Genomic DNA, 19,979 nt, shown 5'->3' on the forward strand with positions numbered 1-19,979 from the left:
TCCTCAAATCACAAAGATATATTGTTTTCCCATAACTAGAATTCATCAAGACAAGATGAACTGGTATGTGACTAGTTTCCTTAAACCACCAGATTACAGATGGGGCATAAGTACATAAAATTAGATTGTTAGTAGCTTTGCCTTGGAGGAACAACTTTGTAAGATAGGTAATTGTTTTCTTTTTAATAAGTGACAACTGGGGAAGTATATATAGTTACTGGAGACAAATTATTTTCTTTTTGAAATAGTTTCAGGAACAACTTGGAGAGTTAACGTATGTCTCATAAAATTATTTTATTTATTTATTTATTTATTCATTCATTTATTTATTTACTTTTTGGTACCGGGGATCAAACTCAGGTCCTTGCGCTTGCACAGCAAGCGGCAAAACCACTGGACTAAATCCCTGGCCCATGAATTATTTATACTTTTTATCAAAAATGTGTTTTCTCTGTTGACCTTTAAAAAATAAACATGAAAATCAATATATTAATAAAGAAACAGTTTCACTGATAAAACAATCATGAACATACTTTCCAAGGAATGAAATATGGGAAAGAAAAAGTGCATGAAAAACAATTGACTTAAAACTGTTCTCTATGTGTAATGAAATGAAATTGTGTGCTTCCCAAAAATTTAGGGAGTAGCATACAACACTCCCTCTACTCTGAGAGATACGCATTGAAAACTACAAATGAATTAATTCTTCTGAATGCAAAAAACATCTTGCTATTCATCTATAACAAAAGAATTCAAAAAGTAAAGCATACAGGTATAGCCACTGAAGCATGAGTAACAAAAATTTCAAGTTCTGGCTTTGTCACTCACACACTGCTTTATTTCAGACAAAGCATTTAAAGAAGATCTTAAGATTCAAAAAGTTAAAATAATGTTCACTCAAAAATGGTTAAAACTTCTGTCGGGTGTGATGGCGCACGCCTATAATCCCATTACTCAGGAGACTGAGACAAGAGGATCCCCTCAAGTTTGAGGCCAGCCTGGTCTACATAGTGAGTTCATGGCCAGCCTGCACTACATAGTGAAACTTTGTATCAATAACCTCCCCCAAATACTTTATTGGAGTCTGTGAAATGTAACAGTATGTAATTGTCTTGAAATGGGAATGCCAGCACTGCAGTATGTGGAAATAAATTACTTATGAATGAATGAACAATGGCTACACAAATTGCTAACAACTAAAACAACAGAGTAGTAAAGAATTCCTAATATAGTGAAAAAGAGAAAGTGATGCTATACAATGACTTTTCGCATCTCAGAAGACAAAGCTAATAAGCCCTTAAGTGAAGTTTACATTTACTTTTTGGCAGCAACAGGAAACAACTATTTATTTTAGCTACATATTTACTTCTAGGGGTTTCCGCCTGATTCTGTCACACTGTAACAGCTCTGGACTTCTCATTTTTTTAACCATACCACTGAGCTAAATCCCCGGACCAACAATATAAAGTAGTATATAGAATATGAATTGAGGATTAAGATTTATTCAGTAGTAAATAAACTTTTCCTATTTCAGTTTACCTACTCAATTAAGATTCTCATCATAAAATACAATGTACATCATGAATTACCCATTTCGAGAAAAAGTAGTAAATAGGCCTTCTATTGTAAATTCATCCAGCATGAGCTTCCTCCATGAAGGTTTGTACTTCTGTCTAACAAATTTAATAATTAACTCTATTTAAGAGTATTAAAGGAACACAGAGAGAAATAGTGAGAGCTACACTTGCTAATTCAACAGTACCCCAGGTTCTAAATCTAAACCCTAAACTTGGCAATAATTCTGCAAGTAACAATGAGCATCAGATATTCACAGGTCCGGTCAGGTCAGGTCAGGTCAATCCGATCCAATCCGATCTGATCCGGCCTATGGTAGAAGCTATATACTTACAAGTTAGTGTATACTTTGTGTCAGCCTAATGACAGGAGCATAGGAAACTAGCAAAATACAGATGGTAACATCTTTTCTCTTGATTCTGTGTTGAGTGCATGTCAAGTCTATTTTTCAGAAAACAGAATGAACTATTTTTCAACTGTGCTTTAGAATTTCATTTTTAATAATATAACTTACTGCTTATTTTTTATGGTACAGCTCAAAAGTAAATAACCAGGTGTAAGTAGGCAACCACTATTATGTATTTGTGCTATAACATGACATTACTTGCTCAATTGTGTTCTCTGGACCACTTGCAACTTCCTTCATAAATGCATTCACTTTTCTCACCCAAAATAGTCTCTTAGAAGAAAAAGTGAATATTCAAGACATGAGGGTATGTTTCAGCATTATTAATCACTCTGCCAAAATATTCCATGATGGAGGCCAAAGAAAAGTTATGTTGTTGGTTAAGAAGAAGATAAAGTTAGAAATCTAAGACTGCTCAATAAATTTGATACAGGCTGAAAATAAAAAGCAGGAAAAAAGATTATGGAAAGATATTAGAAAGAAGTAAATATGAAAAATAAAAAAGCCAAACATTAGAAAAGAAGATAATACAGAGGTTAGAACAGAAGGTGAGGTATTCTCTAATATTTTGCAAATGTTTATAAAGTAACTAGGCAATAAGCACATCTCACTTTAGAAAGTAAAAGTATTTTTTGTAGAAACCAAATATTTTCGAAGTACCCTGAAAGCTTTAAAAACAATCACCAACCAACTAAACTCAAAACCAAATCCTCCTCTTCAGCCTTTTCAAAAGTGTATTTTATGTAATACAAATTGTCAATTCTGAATTTAACTGCTTTAAAATTTTAGATTCTCTACCACAAATTTTCATAAAATAAGGCACACATGTAAAATGTCATTATTAGAAAAGGTAATTTAAAATTTGCTATTACATAAGAAAATAATAACCCTCCAGGTGAAGCTCTAAAGATATACTTAGTATAGCTAAAATTATACTTAATAAGAGCATATACTATCCCTTTATCACCAAAGGCTGGTCAGAAAATAATTGGTAAATATTCTATATGGGACATCAAGCATAGGTCCTTATAAAATTCATTAGCAAAATAGCTTTTACAGGCACACAAATACTTGTGATTAATTCCAAATTAAAAATTCCTTCTTCCTTCTATAGTCCCCTTATATACATCTATTATTATAGAACCATTATTACAGTTCAGTAGTTCCATCTGCTACAGAGAATGGACAGTAGAGAATAGACTGAAGTTGTCTACTCTATCTTAAAGAGCAGGAAAAATGGCCAGTATTACAATAAAACAAAAGGCCTTAAAAAAAAAAAAAGATCAAAATAAATCATTTTGGAACTCACTGTTCAAGTAATTTAGGTGGAAGTTTTCTGAGGCAGTGGCACAGACAAATAAGGCATAATAAAGGACACTGATGCAAATCACACAAGGGATACTTGAAAAATACAATGAATGTTTAAATTAAAAATAAAAAACTTTTTTACAGTATAAGACACATTGCCAAGAATGAAGGGGGAGAAGTGTGTTCAAAGTGAGAAAGAGTAATATTACTATCCTGAGGGGATTAATGGCAACAAGTCTTTTCCTGTACTAAAATTTTATTAAATATTCACCGTATTTTTTTTTTTTTTTGGCACCAAGGATCGAACTCGGGACCTTGCACTTGAGAGGCAGGCAGTGGAACCACTGAGCTAAATCCCCAGCCTTTCACCGCCTGTTTTGATCACCCCTCACTGATTAAACACTTGTGGCACTTTCTGCTAAATGAAAACACTGTGTAGTGCCCTCATCTAACTTATTCACCAGACCTGGCACCATTCAATTTTTGATTCTTCCTCAATGTCAAAATGATCATAAAAGGTAAACATTTTAAATCAATTGAGGACATCCAGGCAGCCATGACAACATAACTAAAAGATACTCATTAAAGAGGACTTCCCAGGGCTGCTTCAGAAAGTGGCAAGAACTGTGGGATATGTGTGTTTGAAGCGATGGGAAGTAATTTAAGGAGGATTAGTGGCAATATGCAATAATAAGTTTTTAAAAATATAAACATTGGATTTTTGAATTATACTTCATATACATGTGTGTACATATACGTATATTCCCTATAACCAAATGGCAGGAGTCCCTAGCATACTGACAATTTTCCAAAAATGAATTAATATTAGAGTGTGATATATACAACCTTCTCTGTCATACCTCACTCTACTCCATGGAGATGACTTCTTAATTCATCAACTCCATTTTAGTTACACTTTAATCTATTAAAAAAAACTTTATATAACCTGACAAGCAGAATTAAAACTTGGGTCCAAAAAAACCAATTTTTACATCTCATAGTAATTTCATTTTGAAAGAAAAAAAAAATCTTTCTTATTACTAGTTCACTGAAATGGTTTGAGTTAAAATTAAGATCTATAAAAACAAAGGACTCATAATTTTAGAGTTTACAAACAAGTACAAAGTTATACATTATAAAACTATACTACAATAACATAGCAACATTTAAAAAAATTGTATCACTTTACATTATTACTGATGATTAGCTCTTTTAAATTTTCCATGTACATATTTTAATAAAAACATTTAAGCAAGCAGTCAACACATTAAAAGTTAAGCCAAAGAATTGTTTTCTACTTACTTGTAATGTTATTTCAATTTATTTACTTATTTTTGGTATCAGGGATTGAACTCAGGACACCTTGTGCTTACGAGGCAGATGTGGTACCACTAAGCTAAATTCCCAGCCCCTTCAATTTATTAAGAAATAGATACAGATATGAAATTTTACCTTTTATCTTAAAAATGAAAACAGTTCATACCAGAAGGTGGTACTTAGAGTAATATAAAGACTCTAGAGGTCTGGTCAGGAATGATTCCTCCACAAGACAGTATATCAGCATCTCAGTATTTTGAAGTTACCACAATACAAAGGAATGTTATTTCAATATATTCAAAATAAAAATGCAACTTAATGCATTTCTCTCTCTATTTTTCGGTCTGAAGCTCTAAGTTTCAAATCTTTCTCTTAAAGTTTTAGCTTCTGAAATAAAGACACTTAGAACAGAACTCTCCACCAAAAACTCTGGTAGCAAATTAAACTAAAAATGCAGCATATGCTTCACATACCTTCTTGAGATGTCCTAGTCTAAGTTTGAAAATTTCTTCCTGTTCATGATATTCTGCCAAAGTCAACCTGTCAAAAGTAACATTTTAACTCTATATTTTGATATTAATACTTATTATTTACTAACAACTAACAAAATATAGTAAAATTGACCAAATGGGAAATAATAAAATGCTGACAACTTTAAGCCAAAAATCCTTCACAATATTCTTCAGAATACATTTAATACTTATAGATGGAGCAATTAACTAATTGAACAACCATTTGATAAATACCACACATCAAGTGATATTCCAGAATTTAGATATAGAGAATATAATTTAGATATAAGGATATAGAGAAAACAAGATAATTTCTCCTTACATTTTGGTTTGGGTTTACAGTCAATAGTGAGGTTAAGGACACAGGAAAAAAACAACTTAATGATAAAATAATTTTAAGTAAGTGTTACAAAGAAAAAAAGGGTGGTTTGATAGTGGCTATTATTGCTAATTTGTCCTAGTTGTTAGGCAATCATAAGAAGACTTTGGAGCGGCAACACTCTAAGACCAAGACACTCAGCATTTAAGAAAACAAATGAGAACGTGGGGAATGGAGGAAACAAGACTAGTTCACCTTTGAAATTTTCAAAACAACTGGGATAAATAAAGGGAACACCCTCAGTATTCTGCAAGGCATTTATAAAAACAGATAACTGACAGGAAACTTAATGGTAAAAGATTAAAGATTTCTCCTTAAAATCAGGAATGAAACAAGCACGCCCACCTTAACAAGAGCTATTCAATATGGTACTAAAAGTCCTAACAGAGCATTTAGGTGAGGGGAAAAAATGCATACAAACTGTAAGGGAAGAAGTAAAACTATCCGTATTCACAGATGACATGATTCTTTATGTAGAAAATTCCAAAGAATGCACAAGAGGGAAAAAAATATTACAACTAATAAACTCAACATGGTACAACAGTGTCTTTCAATATACAAGAAACGAACAACCTATAAAGGATATTAATAAAAAAAATTCCATCTATAATAGCATGCAAGTGAATAAGATATTTAGGAATAAATTTAATACAGGAATTGAAAGACTTGTATACAGAAAACTACAAAATACTGTATTGCTAAAGAAATTAAAAGATGGAATAATTAAATGAAAAGTTATCCTACGTTCATGATTTGAAAGATTTAATATTATTATGAAGACAATACTCCCTAAAGTGAAAAATTTAAGTTATAATTTGTATTCTTATATTAAAAATTCTGCACAAGTCAAAGCCTAGTTCCCAGTAGATGGTGATTCAAAGTAAGTTTTTAGAAACAGTTGCCAAGAAAGCTGCTAAACTTTATTTTTTAAAAAAGCATTTCTTCACCTGTAAATCCCAGCACTCTAGGAAACTAAGGCACGAGGGTCATAAATTCAAGCTCAAGGGAGCTGGGGATGTAGCTCTCTCAGCACTATGGCCCTGGGCTCAATCCCCAGTCCTGCAAAATAGGTATGTAGCAGAGCATTTCTTAAACTAACTATAGTATTGGAGTGCAAGTGCTTCTGTGGCCTTCTCCCTATTTAAACGTGCGTTTTTAAAAAGACAATTATATCACTTAGTATCAATCACATACCAGTATCACTACAGCATGAGTTGTAAGTCAACACATGCAATAAAATGAGAAGGGAATGAAATAGGACTATGATTATTCAATTATAGGTACAGCTGTGACCACCTTGGAAGAAAAGTAGGAAACAAAACACCTATGACAAACCAGAAAAATGGTCTAACCAAGGAAAACACGAAATTCAATTAAATGCTTATGTACTGTCATTTAGTATTTACTGACCACTTCCTTATGCCAGGAACTATGCTAGATATTGAGAGTACAGAGATAAATTGTGATATACAAGTAATGCTACAATATAGACAGGAATGTACAAAAGGTCATAGGTACCTAATCTTCAGGGAAATGAGGATAAACAAGGAAGAAAACGATTACATATTAGATTTGAGAAAAACTTAAAAGAATAAACAAGAAATCAGACAGATGAAAAAAGGCAAGGGACAACATGAACAAAGGCACAGAAACCAAGAAATTACAGCCCATTTAAAGAACTGACAATTTAACATGGAATACACATGGAGGAATGAGGCTAAAGAAAAAAGGAGATTTATGAAAGGTCTTCAGGTGGGTGAATTTTATTTGAAAGTCACTGAAGAAGCTTAAGTAAAGTGACATGATGAGACACGCAAGAAATAGTAATAGATGTTAAAAGAAGTGAAGTATTATACTAAGACAGTGGGTATATAAATGAAGAGAAAGGGATAGTTATGAAAATGTTATGGAAACGGATGTGGACAGTGAGGGAAAATTAAACACCGAAGATGACTCCTAGATTTCTGGTCTCATTAAATGAGCAGATGAGATAGAGGGTACAACAGCAACTCCTCAAAGTGATCGTTAACGTCTATCCTTCAGGAGTTAAGAAAAAAGGTTTCAGTAAATCCTTTTTATGAAATAAAATAAAAGATAACCAGAAATTAAGACCATGAGTTTTGAGTTTAAAAGTTGGCCATGAAGGGGAGGTACTGACCAATGGGCAAAGATGAGGCTAGACAGATCAGAAGAAGCCAATTAAAAGTACTTCATAAGCCATATTGTGGCCCTTAGATTTTATCACTTAAGTAATCAAGAGCCATATTAGGGTAAAAGGAAGAGAATTCAGAAAAAATGACTGACTGACATGAAAATGGATTATAAGACTAGACCAAGGTTGAAAAGTGAGGATATAAAAATAACCCAAGTTGGGTTAAAAATGTAGTTCAGGGGTAGAGTGTCTAGCAGGCACAAGCCCCTAGGTTCAATCCCCAGCACCAAAAACAAACACAAAACACTCAAGTTACTTGAGTTGAAATGGAAACTCACATAAAGTGTAAGTGAACAGATCTGAGATAAGGAAGCACTGGGTATCTATAGAGGTCAGTTTAAAGCTAACACATTTTCTTTTAATACAACCATTCACTTGCCCACTCATTCGCATTTTTTAAAAAGCAACACATTTACTAATTTACAAAAAGTAAATCATTTGCTAACCCCAATTTTTCCTTTACTAAGGGCCAGGGATTTAGCTCAGTGGTTCCACCACCTGCCTCACAAGTGCAAGGACCAGAGTTCGATCCCCAGTACCAAAAAAAAATTTTTTTCCCTTAACTATTGATAGCCAAATGTTTTAATTACAACTTACAACAATTCAAGAGAAATTAGGAAAGGCTTAAAGAAGAAATTAGATTATGAAATGGATTTTGAAAGACAAGATTACCATCTCTTACTCATGAATGGATTAAGAAAGATCAATGGAGGGGTGGATCTTCCAATGCTGAACCAACACTGCCATCCCTATAATAAAACAACTTTCTACATACGGCCAGATCTGACTTCTAATAGTTTGTCTTGTTAAACAAATTTCTATCTATGTTCATACTTTTTTCTTCTATTATCTTTATCCAGTTTTAGGGTTAGCACAATGTTGATTTCCTAAAATGAGGGGAGAACTGTTCCTTTTTTTTTCTGCTTTAAATGTTTGATATAATTTATCAGTTAAAATGTATACGACCCTGTTGCTGTCATATAGGTAGGTTTTCAAGCTAGGAATATACTTTCTTTAACAGGTGCTATTCAAATTTTATATTTCTTCCAGAGTTAGTTTCATTAATTTGTCTTCCAAGGTACTTCTTAGAAGTTGTCAAATTTATTTCAAAACAGATCTTTGAAATATGCTTTCTATATCCTTTTAAATTCTGTAAAATCTGTGGTAATGTCTCCTAGGTCTTGATATTTTAATTTAAAAATGTATAATTGATATTGTGCAATAGGAAGAAAAGGTCTAAAGGGGTAGGGGAAGTGGGAGGGGTAGGGGAAAGGAAAGAAAGGAAAAGAAAAAATATGAGAAAAGGAAAAAAATGGAAACAAAACCTTTGCAAATAGGGAAGGGTGGAGGGGCTGAAGAGAGGGTGGGGGAAGGGGAAAAAAAAAAAAGAACCAAGATACTCATGTAATGGTACAAGATCCCAAAGATGTATGTAAATGTATTTTATACCTAAAATGTACCAATAAACTTAATGGGGAAAAAAAAAAAGATCAATGGAATCTATGGTGACAACCAGAATTCTGGAAGAAAGGGTGATAGTGACATTCATTAGTAGAGGGCAAAGGAAAGAGCAAAGAAAAGGGGTCAGGTAGGTGTGTGGAGAGAATCACATGGAGAAGATAAATGATGTGTAACTAAGGGAAAATTTACCTTATTTTCCTTCTCTCTCCCTCTCTTTCTCCCCCCCTCCCCTCCTTCCTTCTTTCACAAAATGTTTTCTGAAAAGAAGGAACCAGTAGAGGGCGAAAGTCTGATGTAAGATAAAGGAAATATCAATAGAAGTCCCTAATGTAGTAGAGAATGGGATTCAAAGCAGTATGTTTCAACAGAGGAGAAAAGAATATATCCACACAAAACATCAAAGGGCACATATATTTTCTACGCACATAAATGTATTCTTCTAGAACTGACAAGTTAGATAAGTTTGCATGCATCTGTACAATGAAATTTTTTTTTTTTTGGTACCAGGGATCGAACTCGGGTCCTTGCGCTTGCGCAGCAGGTGGTGAAACCACTGAGCTAAATCCCCGGCTGTACAATGAAATTTTAACAATGGTGTTTTTTGTGGGATAGATTGTGGCCCATCATTTTATTAAACTCTTCCATATTTTCCAAATTTTCTAAAGGTATAATTAATACAGAAAATTCAAAAAACAAAGAAAGCATTAAAAGAAAAACAATACCCATGACCTCTCAATAAACTGCTCTCTCAGGTTGAGAAAATACATGTCAGTTGCATTACTGAACATTCTCTCAGAAAAAGGAACATTAATGGGAATACTGAATTATAACAATCAAAACTCCAACTCTGCTTCTAACATGAGAGGGTAGAGTCTAGTTTCTAATTAAAAAGGTAGAAGTCACATATTTGGGGCTTATTAATTTAGAGCTAATTTACACTTACGTGTCTTTCTTTCTGTCCATAACTAGTTTTGCTTTATGAGTAGTAATTTAATTATAAATAGCATCCATTACTAACATTCAGGCTCTCCACTAACAATATGAAAAAAGGACAATTTAAAACAGAGGCTTACAGTTGTGGTAAATTTGGTCTAACAAAGGGATCATTTTCTGCTCCATTGACTGCTTTGTTTTTTCTTTGTTTTGGTTCAGAATTGGTAGAAGGTGCCTGAGAATTATTAGCTGCGGGAGGTTTGCGTTTGGCTAAAAGTTTTCTTTGCCTTTCAATATCTTCCCTTTGCTGATTCACCCATTCTTGTTGCCTGTGTAAAAATGAACAAGTAAAAACCATATTAAGATTCCATTACTTTTCACAGTTACAACATGAAAAAATAAAACCTAAGAAAACATGGAAAAATCACTTAATATAGACTTGTAAGCTTTTGGTCCTTTTCTAGTAAAACAACTTATACTCATCTTTCAGATCTCATTTGAAACAATCGTGAGGTATTCCCTAAACTCCTGAACTAGGGAAAGGTACCTCATGGTACCTTGTCATTACCTCCACCTTTCTCACAAATATCATCTACAAATATTTGACTTCAATATTTGATCAGTGTACTAATAAGAAGAGACTCCTTAAGAAGAGACTTCATTTTGTCTCCTATTGTATTACCCCTAGCATTGTGATCAATATATATTAGATGTGCTCAATACATATTTGTTGAATGAAATGAATGAATGAGCTAAAAAAAAACCCCTAAATCAAACAGTATAGATTTTATACATTCATCACTTTATATTTGCAGACAAGCTTACAAAAAGATAAGATAATATGAAAAGTATAATTTGCTAAATTTATGTTAAAAAATTCTGGGAATGAGCAGTCAATATTTTGAAATGAAACAAAAATTGACCTTAATGTAAAAAATTTAGGGGAAAAAATGAATTTTGATAATTTAAGGAACATTAGAATAATGAAATAGCAAGAATTTGAAAATTTGAAAAAATGAGCAGTTAATAAATGTAAAGTCATTAACAATTCTCATTCAAAAATCTAAAACAATTTTCCAGAGCTACTAATTCTAAAAACTAATAGATATTATATCTAATATCATACAACAGTTTAAGTTTATTCTAGTAGTAACTAACCTTTTAGGTTACCTCACTATAAGAAGAAAGATTTTTTTCTTTGTTTTTTTAAGACAGGGTCTCGCCATGCAGTTCAGGCTGGCCTTGAACTCACTATGTAGCCTAGGCTGACCTCTTAATAACTTGCAGCAATCCTCCTGCCTCAGTCTCCTGAGTGCTGTGGATTACAGGCAGGCGCCACCATGTCTGGCTGAAGAAAGATTTTTTAAAAACCCTACATGGTTATAGTATTTAGATTTAGAGCAAGTCAAATGTTTTATTCACACCTACCTCCACCTTCAAACCAGAAACTACAGAGTGCCTCCTCTGCTGTTGCAGAAGTGGCCTGGCATACATTCCTTCCCTATAGTTCTAGTGAAGGGGTAGCAGAATATGACAAAAATGAAAGAATCAACAAGAACTGACACAAAAGAAGAAGACAGTACATAAAAAGCAAGAATAGCAAAGTAAAAATAAGATTCTAATCCAGTTTACATTGGGGAGGGGGAAAAATAATTTCAATTACTAAAAGAGCAAATTTTAGAGCTGGTGATGTAGCTCAGTGTTAAAGTACTTGCTTACCCAAAAAAAAAAAAAGAATAATAGTGAATGTTAAAGCTATTTTAGGGTAAAATCAAGATTCTTGCTATATAGATAAATAAACAGCCTTATTAAAATCCTAAAAGAAAGTAAAGAATTAATAGAATGAATATACGGTTGTAATTCGTTAATCTGAAATGATCACTCAGTTTAGAGATTAATATGATTAATTTTTATATATTCATTTCTCCTTTCATATTCCAACTACTTTCAGTTATATCACTGATTATAAACAGTATGACATAATATATATAACAATATATGTGCACATTAAGTCCAATAAATGCTTATTAGTGATATTTAAAATGTTACTAATTTTTATTTTCTTTGACATCTTAATAAAGTTAACTACTGGGAGAATTAATATTTTAGACCATGCATATTAATTTTGCAACCCTCTCTTTTATTTCTTACAGAACAATTGCTGGCCTGGGCTTAGTAGCAGAGGTTCTTGCTCACAAAACACTAAAAATAATGGTTTCTATCGCAAACTCATTTCCTGCTCTCTACTTTTACAGTCAGTCTTTTAGCTGAAGCATAATCACCTAACATCTGCATACCTCTCCATCTTAGCTGTCAACAATTTATCCTCTTCCCAATACCCACATTGCCATCAGAGCCATCTATAACTCAACTCTTATCACACATAACATGTAAGTCTTTAATAGTTCTCATTATTCACAGAATTAAACTCGAAGTCCCAAGCATATCAAGAACACTGTCCTTCACTGTGGTATACATAATCTAGCATAGTTATGCTGAATAAAAGCTCAATAAATCTATTGAGAGAAAGTCATTCTGTGCCAAGTCCTGAGAAAGTGTTTGAAGCAGCAATGTTGATGTAATACTACATGAAATAACTTTGCCTCTGTTTTCCAAATGGGATTGCCTGGAAAAGCTGATGTGGACAATGATACTACTCCTGCTTTACAAATTTTCCAGCAAGGAAAATAAAATAAAAAGGAACAGCGCAAGTTCTGGCTTCTTAATAAACGGCCAACCTATTCTTACCTATCACTATCTAAACTCAAGGAAATGTAACAATTTCTTTGTTTTAAAGTTACCATTGAAATATTAAAGCCACATGATCAGTAACATTAATGAGTTATTACATCTTAGGCAAATGAGAAAAGTTCTTTCCTTAGGATAGAGGGCAGGGAAGAACTGAATACTAACACTTAAAGACTGAGGAATGGGAAAAATATAGAAAGCCAAGCATGTGGCTATAGTCCTAGCACTCAAGAGACTGGGACAGGAGGCTTTTAAGTTTCTTAAGTCCAGAAACTTGAGACCAGTTTGGGCAACATAGCACGATCCCACCTCCAAAAAAAAAAAAAAAAAAGTAAGTAAAGAGAAAAATCCCAGGACATACACATGCAGAGCTTCTAAAGAACATAAAATTGTCAAGAATTTTCATTCCAAAATATCATATATAAAGTTAAATGGTCAGTTTATAGTTGGGAAAATCAGATTTAGAATAATACACTATATTCCATAGGTGAATGTTAATTTTCAAAAAGTCTTGTTTTGTTTCATGTTCCTTTCAAATTTGCTAAGTTCTATGATTTCAAATAAAATGTTGAACATAATTACAAATTTGTAATCTTTTAAAGTAATGCAAAACAAAGGAATACTAAATATTTAAAGAATGACTAACTTCACAAGATTCTGAAATGCAAAACCATCTGTCCATTGTTCAGTAAAGGATGCACCATGTCTAACTGTTGTAAAGTGCCCAAGGCGTAATCTATCTTGCATACTCTTCTCTCTGCTTGATAGTTTTTCTTGTGTGCTCTGAAAAAGGACAGAAAAAACCCATTAATTTTATTCATTTAAATTTTACAATGTACAAGGCAAACGGGCTAGTAAAAGGAAATCTTAGTGAACTCTGACCTTACCTTTTCAATAAGAAGTTTCTTGCTCATTGATATGCACTTATTTAATCTCTCTTTGTATTTTTCAAGTAATTTTTGTTGATCATCTATTTGCCGTCTGAGATCACAGTTAGCCTACAATATAAGCAGGAAATGCAAAAGATCTAGAATTTGTGTTCGTGAAAAGGTTAAAAATACTTTTTGATAAATTATATAGATAAGATTACAAAAAATTAAATATGACTATGATATTTAAAAAGCCTTCATAATGTGGGATAGTACTATTAAATGCTATGTATTCGCAGTTTTGAAAAGTACATAAAGTTTTATATACATACTTTATACATTCAAATCCACACCCTAAGTTATATAATATTGGCTAAGTTATCTTTACAGTTTACATCTAAAATGCTCCCCCAAAAGTCTCATGTTTAGTGGTAGGGCCTGATCAGAGTTGGCAGTTCACTGGGGCCATGACCTGGGAGTGTGTATTCTTGTCCCTGGCTCCTCCTCTCCCTCTCTCCATGTGCTTCCTGGCCACCATGATGTGAACAGTTTTCCTCTGCTTGTACTTTCATCATGTGGTTTCTCCTTGAAGCTGACCAACTATGGACTAAACCCACAGAAACTGTAAGCCAAAACATATACACACACACACACACATACACACACACACACACACGTGTGTGCGCGCGCATGCGCACATGCACACAAACACACACACACACACACACACACCCCAAACCAAAAACCAAAACCAAACTTCTTTAAATTGTAGATGTTGGATATTTTATCCCAAGAACAGAAAAACTGATTAATACAGAAAATTGGTTCCAGGAGTAGAATTACTGGTGTGACTATACCTGATCATTTTGTTTAGAAACCTTTGTAACTGCTTTGTAGGAGGAGTGTGGAAAGGTTTGAAGATGCAGGCCAGAGAAACTCTAGAATGTTGTGCATAATATTTAATGCATGAAACTGGTCAGAGCTCAGAAGATCAGACTGCAGCCAGTAAAGGCCAGACTCAGGAGGTCTTGGTTAGGAGTTACGGACTCCATTGAGCTAGAACTAGAATTGAACTAGAGGCCATATGTGTTATGCTCTGGCAGAAAAATTGTCTACATTTTGTCTATATCTTGAGACTTTGTGGGAGACTGATATTAAAAATGGCAAACTAATCAATCTGGTGGAGGAAATTTCAAAGAATCTCAACATTCAGGATATGGCATGGGTGTTGCTGGCTGCTTTCAGCCAAGTTTTCAGTGAGAATCAAGAGCAAAAAGCAGAGCCAAATGATATGAAGCTTGGCCAGAAAGGAAGTGGCTGAAAAGATCAGCATTTAAAGAAGCCAAGTACAGTCAAAACCTGGATTACAAGTAACTTGGTCTGCAAGTGTTCTGCAAGATGAACAAACATTTCTAATAAATTTTAACTTGATAAATGAGCAAGGTCTTGCAATACAAGTAGTATGTTACACCAAATGTCACATGATCGCAAGCCTCCACCCACTTTGATATATAAGTACTTTCTTTGGATTATGAGCAGAACAAATTATTCTCCCAAACCAAGGTTTTACTGTACTTTGCACCAGGACAATAGAAAGATATCTCAGGAATTGGCCAGAGTCACTTTTTACTGGCTCAAGGTTGCAAAACTATAAAGCTTTCATTTGAGAAGTGAGTCCCTGGTCAACCTGCATAAGAAAGGCTGGTTAGGGAACTGGTTCTTCAGGATTCATTTCAGTGTCCTTGCTATCCTCAGCTATCCAGCCACTCAGAGGCCATGGGAATCATGATCCAGCGGGGCCTGGCTACTGCTTGAGTTGACAACAGACCTTGGCATCATCCAAGTGGTGCTGGTTGTCAGGCACACAGAATGCATGTATAGTCACAGGAGCTTCCACTCAAAATTTCAGAAGGCCTGGGAGGCCAGTGAAGGAGCCTCACAGAAAGCAGTGGGTAAAGCTGTGAAAGTGAAGATGAAGGTGCCACAGACACCCAGGGAATATGAAAGTGCCAGGAACATGGAATATCTCCTGAGGAAAGTTGCAACAGTGAGCGGAGCCAGCCCAAGAGAGAGTCCAAGTATACTGCAACCAACAAGGCCTCAGGGGCAGGGTTGGCCAAATCCTTTGGAACTCACATTTCACCATAACCTGGCCCAGTTGCTGGACATGGAGCTATAGGATTTAATGTTTGCTTTTCTGGGTTTCAGTCCTGCTTTGGTCCATGTTTCTTCTGTCCCTATTTTTCTCTTTTGGAATGGTAGTATTTACTGCAAGCCATTTAGGTGATGTTTAATTTTCATTTTTATAGAGGTTCACAGCTAAGAGTTTGTCTTGAGTCTCAGAGGAGAAATTGGGAGTTGAACTTTTCAGCAATGCTGGAATTATGAAGACTTCGTCAACTCTTAGAGATAAGAAATGCATTTTGCATAATGAGATGGACATTAGTCTTTGGGGGCAGTAGGGGTGGAATGTTATGGTTTAAATCTAAAATATTCTCCAAAAGTGTCATATTCAGAGATGCCACCTGGTAGGAGGGAGCTGGTCAATGGCAGCATGATGTAGAAGGGTGTATTTTTGCTCCCCTTCCTCTTTTCATTTCCTGGCTGCCATGACATGAGCAACTTTCCTCTGCCATGAACTCCACCATGCAGTTTCTGCCTGGGAGCTGGCCTCCTGTGGACTGAACCCATGTTAACTGTAAGCCAAATAAAACCTCACCTCTCTTAAGTTGCAGATACTGAGTATTTTGTCCCAGCTATGAGAAAGCTGACTAATATAGTTACCTAGATCTAAGTTCAGTTTTAAAATTTCTAAATAGGGTCTACATAACCTATCTCAGTTAAAAATAAATGAAATATGGTATATAATATGTCTAATATGAATAAATGTGTCTTCTTCTATCATTTGTAGCTAATAAAATATTTTCTCCATTCAACTTTTGGATGACACTGTAACTTGCCTATCCAATAACTATTTATACCATTTTTCGTTGGCAATAGGATACCAATTCTGATCACTTTGTAGGCAGCCATATGCTCAGAGAAGATGCATCTCTCTAACCTCTGGTAATCTGATTACTCTTGTAAAATGGTGAGAGAATAATCTGGAGGCTTTGCTGAGACATAACCTTAGAGTGTTCTGTGTCAAGTGGTCTGGGGAAGAGCCTAAGAATTTCCATTTCTAAAAAGTTCTGGAGTAATGCTGAAGCTGCTGGTAAGAAGATGGTATTTTGCGACCACAAGGCTAAGCAAATCATGATAGAAGCTAAAAGAGAGTGGCATATCTTGAAAATGCTGGGAGGAAATCACCGTCACCCTAAAATTATACATTCAATAAAACTGTTTTTTAAGGAAGAAATGGAATTTTGTACCAATAGATCTTCATAATTACATATAATTCAAATAAAACTTCAACAAATTATGTGTGTGTGTGTGGTATGTATATATTTAACTTGAAAAGCAATTTAAAATCTCTAAGGCCCACAATAGCCAAATTTAAGAGGGTATTTGTTCATCCATATATCAAGATTTAATATAAAGCTATGGTGATAATATTTACTCAAATGCCTCTCGAGTAATAATCCATTGTTTTATTCTGGATACGTACCTAGCTAAATGACTATATTTCTGAGCTTTATTTGCAACTACATAATGATGGTCAATGAAATTTAAGCAAAAGAAGTTTAATGGGATATTCAAGAAGACTGTACATAGAACTGTGTTTTTTGTTCTTCTCTATTCCTGTTTTCCACTTACATCACAGAAATGATAACTATGACTCTAATACATATTTTGGACTTCGATGTGACCTTCAAAATGCAAGCCATGCATAAGATGAGGAAGAAGAACAACTAAAGGAGATAAGGTCTCATATGACAACTGAGGAACAATCATATCCGGCCTACCCACTTCTATTCTTCTAAAAGATAAATTTCAATTTTATTGAAAGTGCTGTTATTTATAGTCTCTGTTACAAAGATGACTGCTAAATGATAAAAAAGATGCTACAGTATCAGTGTAGTGACACATAAATAGAATGGAACATAAGCCCTACCCAAAATCCAATTCTAATGAGATTAACAATTTATAATTGAAAGTCAAGACTAAATAATAATTTAGGATAAACAAAGCATAAACAAAAAATATTTAATGATATAAAAATTAAAAATATATCTATTCATAAAAAGCCAGCATGATGTAATAAAAAGACAATTCACAAAGTGACAGAAAAACCAATCCAAATGACCAACAAAAACTTAGCATCACTAAAAGTCAAACAGCCTAATGAAAAAATTTGGTCAAAAATCAAATATTTCACAAAAGAAAAACAAACAGTTAATAAATATTTTAAAGGAGGTTCAAAATCAATTAGTAAATAAGAAATGTATAAGAAGACCATAAGATACTATGTTACAGCCATCAGATTAGCCAAAAAACTTTTTTTTTAAATGTTGTAATACTAAATCTTGGCAAGGATAATGAACAAAAAGTCTTTCTGGACCACTGCCTTTGGGAGTATAAACTGAAGCAATCACTTTGGGAAAAATACTAGCACCATAAAGTAAAGTAGAAGATGTACATGTCGTAGAGTACTGCCACATCTTTCCTAGGCATATACAATAGAAAAATTCTTGCACATATGCCTTAGAAAATAAGGATGGTTGGGCCGGGGATTTAGCTCAGTGGTTCCGGAGCCTGCCTCGCAAGCGCAAGGTCCCAAATTCAATCCCCGGTACCAAAAAAAAAGAAAATAAGGATGGCTGAGGGTGGTGGCACATGCCTATAATCCTAGCACTTGGGAGGCTGATGCAGGAGAATCACCAAGAGTTCAAGGCCAGCCTGTGCTACATAGTGAATTTAAGGCCAGCCTGAACTACACAGTGAGACCCTGTCTCAAAAAAAACAAAACAAAAAACAACAACAAAAAGGAAACAAAATAAAACAAGAAAATAAGGATGTACAAGAATATTTTTAGCAAAGTAGAAGTAAAATGTCAACTAAATGCAAAAATGATGTGAAAATTATGATATAGTCATATAGTAATACCTTACTACATAGCAGGAAAATAAACAATAGATATACTCATCAATGTGGGCAACTCTCATTATGACATTCAATGGAAACAGCAGGACAAATCTATACAGGATAATTTTACTTAAAGTTCAATAACAAACTGAATAGACTGTTAAGAAAGTAAAAACAGGGCTGGGGATTTAGCTCAGTGCTGGCGCCTGCCTCGCAAGCGCAAGGTTTCGAGTTCGATCCCCAGTACCCAAAAAACCCCACAAAGTCATGATAAATAAAAATTTTAGAACAATGGTTAACAGAAAAGGAGTGTAAGAGAGTAAAGGGGATGAGATCAGGAAACACAAAGAGGACATTCCAAAGGTACTGGTGAGTATGGCAGGATCACAGGTGTTGGTTTTATTGTTTCTATACCAATGGTTCTCAATTCAGGCTTAAATCAGAATAGTCTGTAGCAACTTTTAAAACTATCAATGCCCAAACTATATCATATCAAATTGATCAGAACTCCTTAAAGGTAGATTTAAAGCTATTTGTATTCCTACCCTTTCCCTCTGGTGATTCTAAAGAGCAGTAAGGGATACGAACTACTGCTTTGTACCTTACTCATATTATATAAGTATACTTTGGGATATATAAAGTTTTTACTAAAAATCTCACAGGACTGCAGCAGTTATTTCATCCTCTATGGTATCAGATGTCAGGTGGGAATATAATAAAATCAATTAACATGAAATGGATATAGGGGCTGGGGATTTAGCTCAGTGGTTCCGCCGCCTGCCTCACAAGCGCAAGGACCCGAGTTCGATCCCTGGTACCAAAAAACAAAAACTAAAACATGAAATGGATATCCATATGATGAATAGCTGATAATATGAAACAAATTTTATAAACTGTTTCTTCAATTGTTTCTTCTCAATTCACATTTAAAAAGCTAGTAAAATTCTGTTCACTTTAAAGTTGGTATTTCAATCAGGTACTTAACTAAAGCTTATTTTTTTCTAGATATAGAATACTTTTACCACATTAAGTATTTTTCTCAACAGTTTCACTGTTGCCAAATAATTTACAGTACTCAATTTTTCCCCCTCCATGACTTATTACTTACCCTGAGCAAATCATCTATACGACCTTCCTTTTTTTCCAGGTCCTGGTTTTTATTACTTTCTAATGCTGCTAATTTCAACATTGTGAGATCAGTCTAGATGAAAGAAAGCTATTTTATTATCTCTAT

At 34.1% G+C, this 19,979-nt stretch overlaps 1 protein-coding gene across 8 annotated transcripts in view; it reads right to left on the minus strand.

Annotated features, from left to right (window-relative positions):
* Tlk1 (tousled like kinase 1) overlaps positions 1-19,979 on the minus strand; it is a 152,257-nt gene that overhangs the window by 23,180 nt on the left and 109,098 nt on the right. For 7 of the 8 annotated variants that reach the window (XM_004857655.3, XM_004857658.4, XM_021238530.2 and 4 more), the window contains 5 exons: positions 19,854-19,946; positions 13,739-13,849; positions 13,498-13,634; positions 10,244-10,432; positions 5,080-5,146 (listed from right to left, as the gene is read on the minus strand). In XM_004857655.3, coding sequence (XP_004857712.1) covers positions 5,080-5,146; positions 10,244-10,432; positions 13,498-13,634; positions 13,739-13,849; positions 19,854-19,946 — 597 coding nt within the window. The remainder of the gene's footprint in view (positions 1-5,079; positions 5,147-10,243; positions 10,433-13,497; positions 13,635-13,738; positions 13,850-19,853; positions 19,947-19,979) is intronic. The other variant, XM_004857657.3, reaches the window with a different exon arrangement.

Source organism: Heterocephalus glaber, unplaced genomic scaffold, assembly GCF_053883595.1.
Source record: "Heterocephalus glaber isolate CG9 unplaced genomic scaffold, H.glaber_assembly_v1.0 deba00000347, whole genome shotgun sequence".
Taxonomy (NCBI): Eukaryota; Metazoa; Chordata; class Mammalia; order Rodentia; family Bathyergidae; genus Heterocephalus; species Heterocephalus glaber.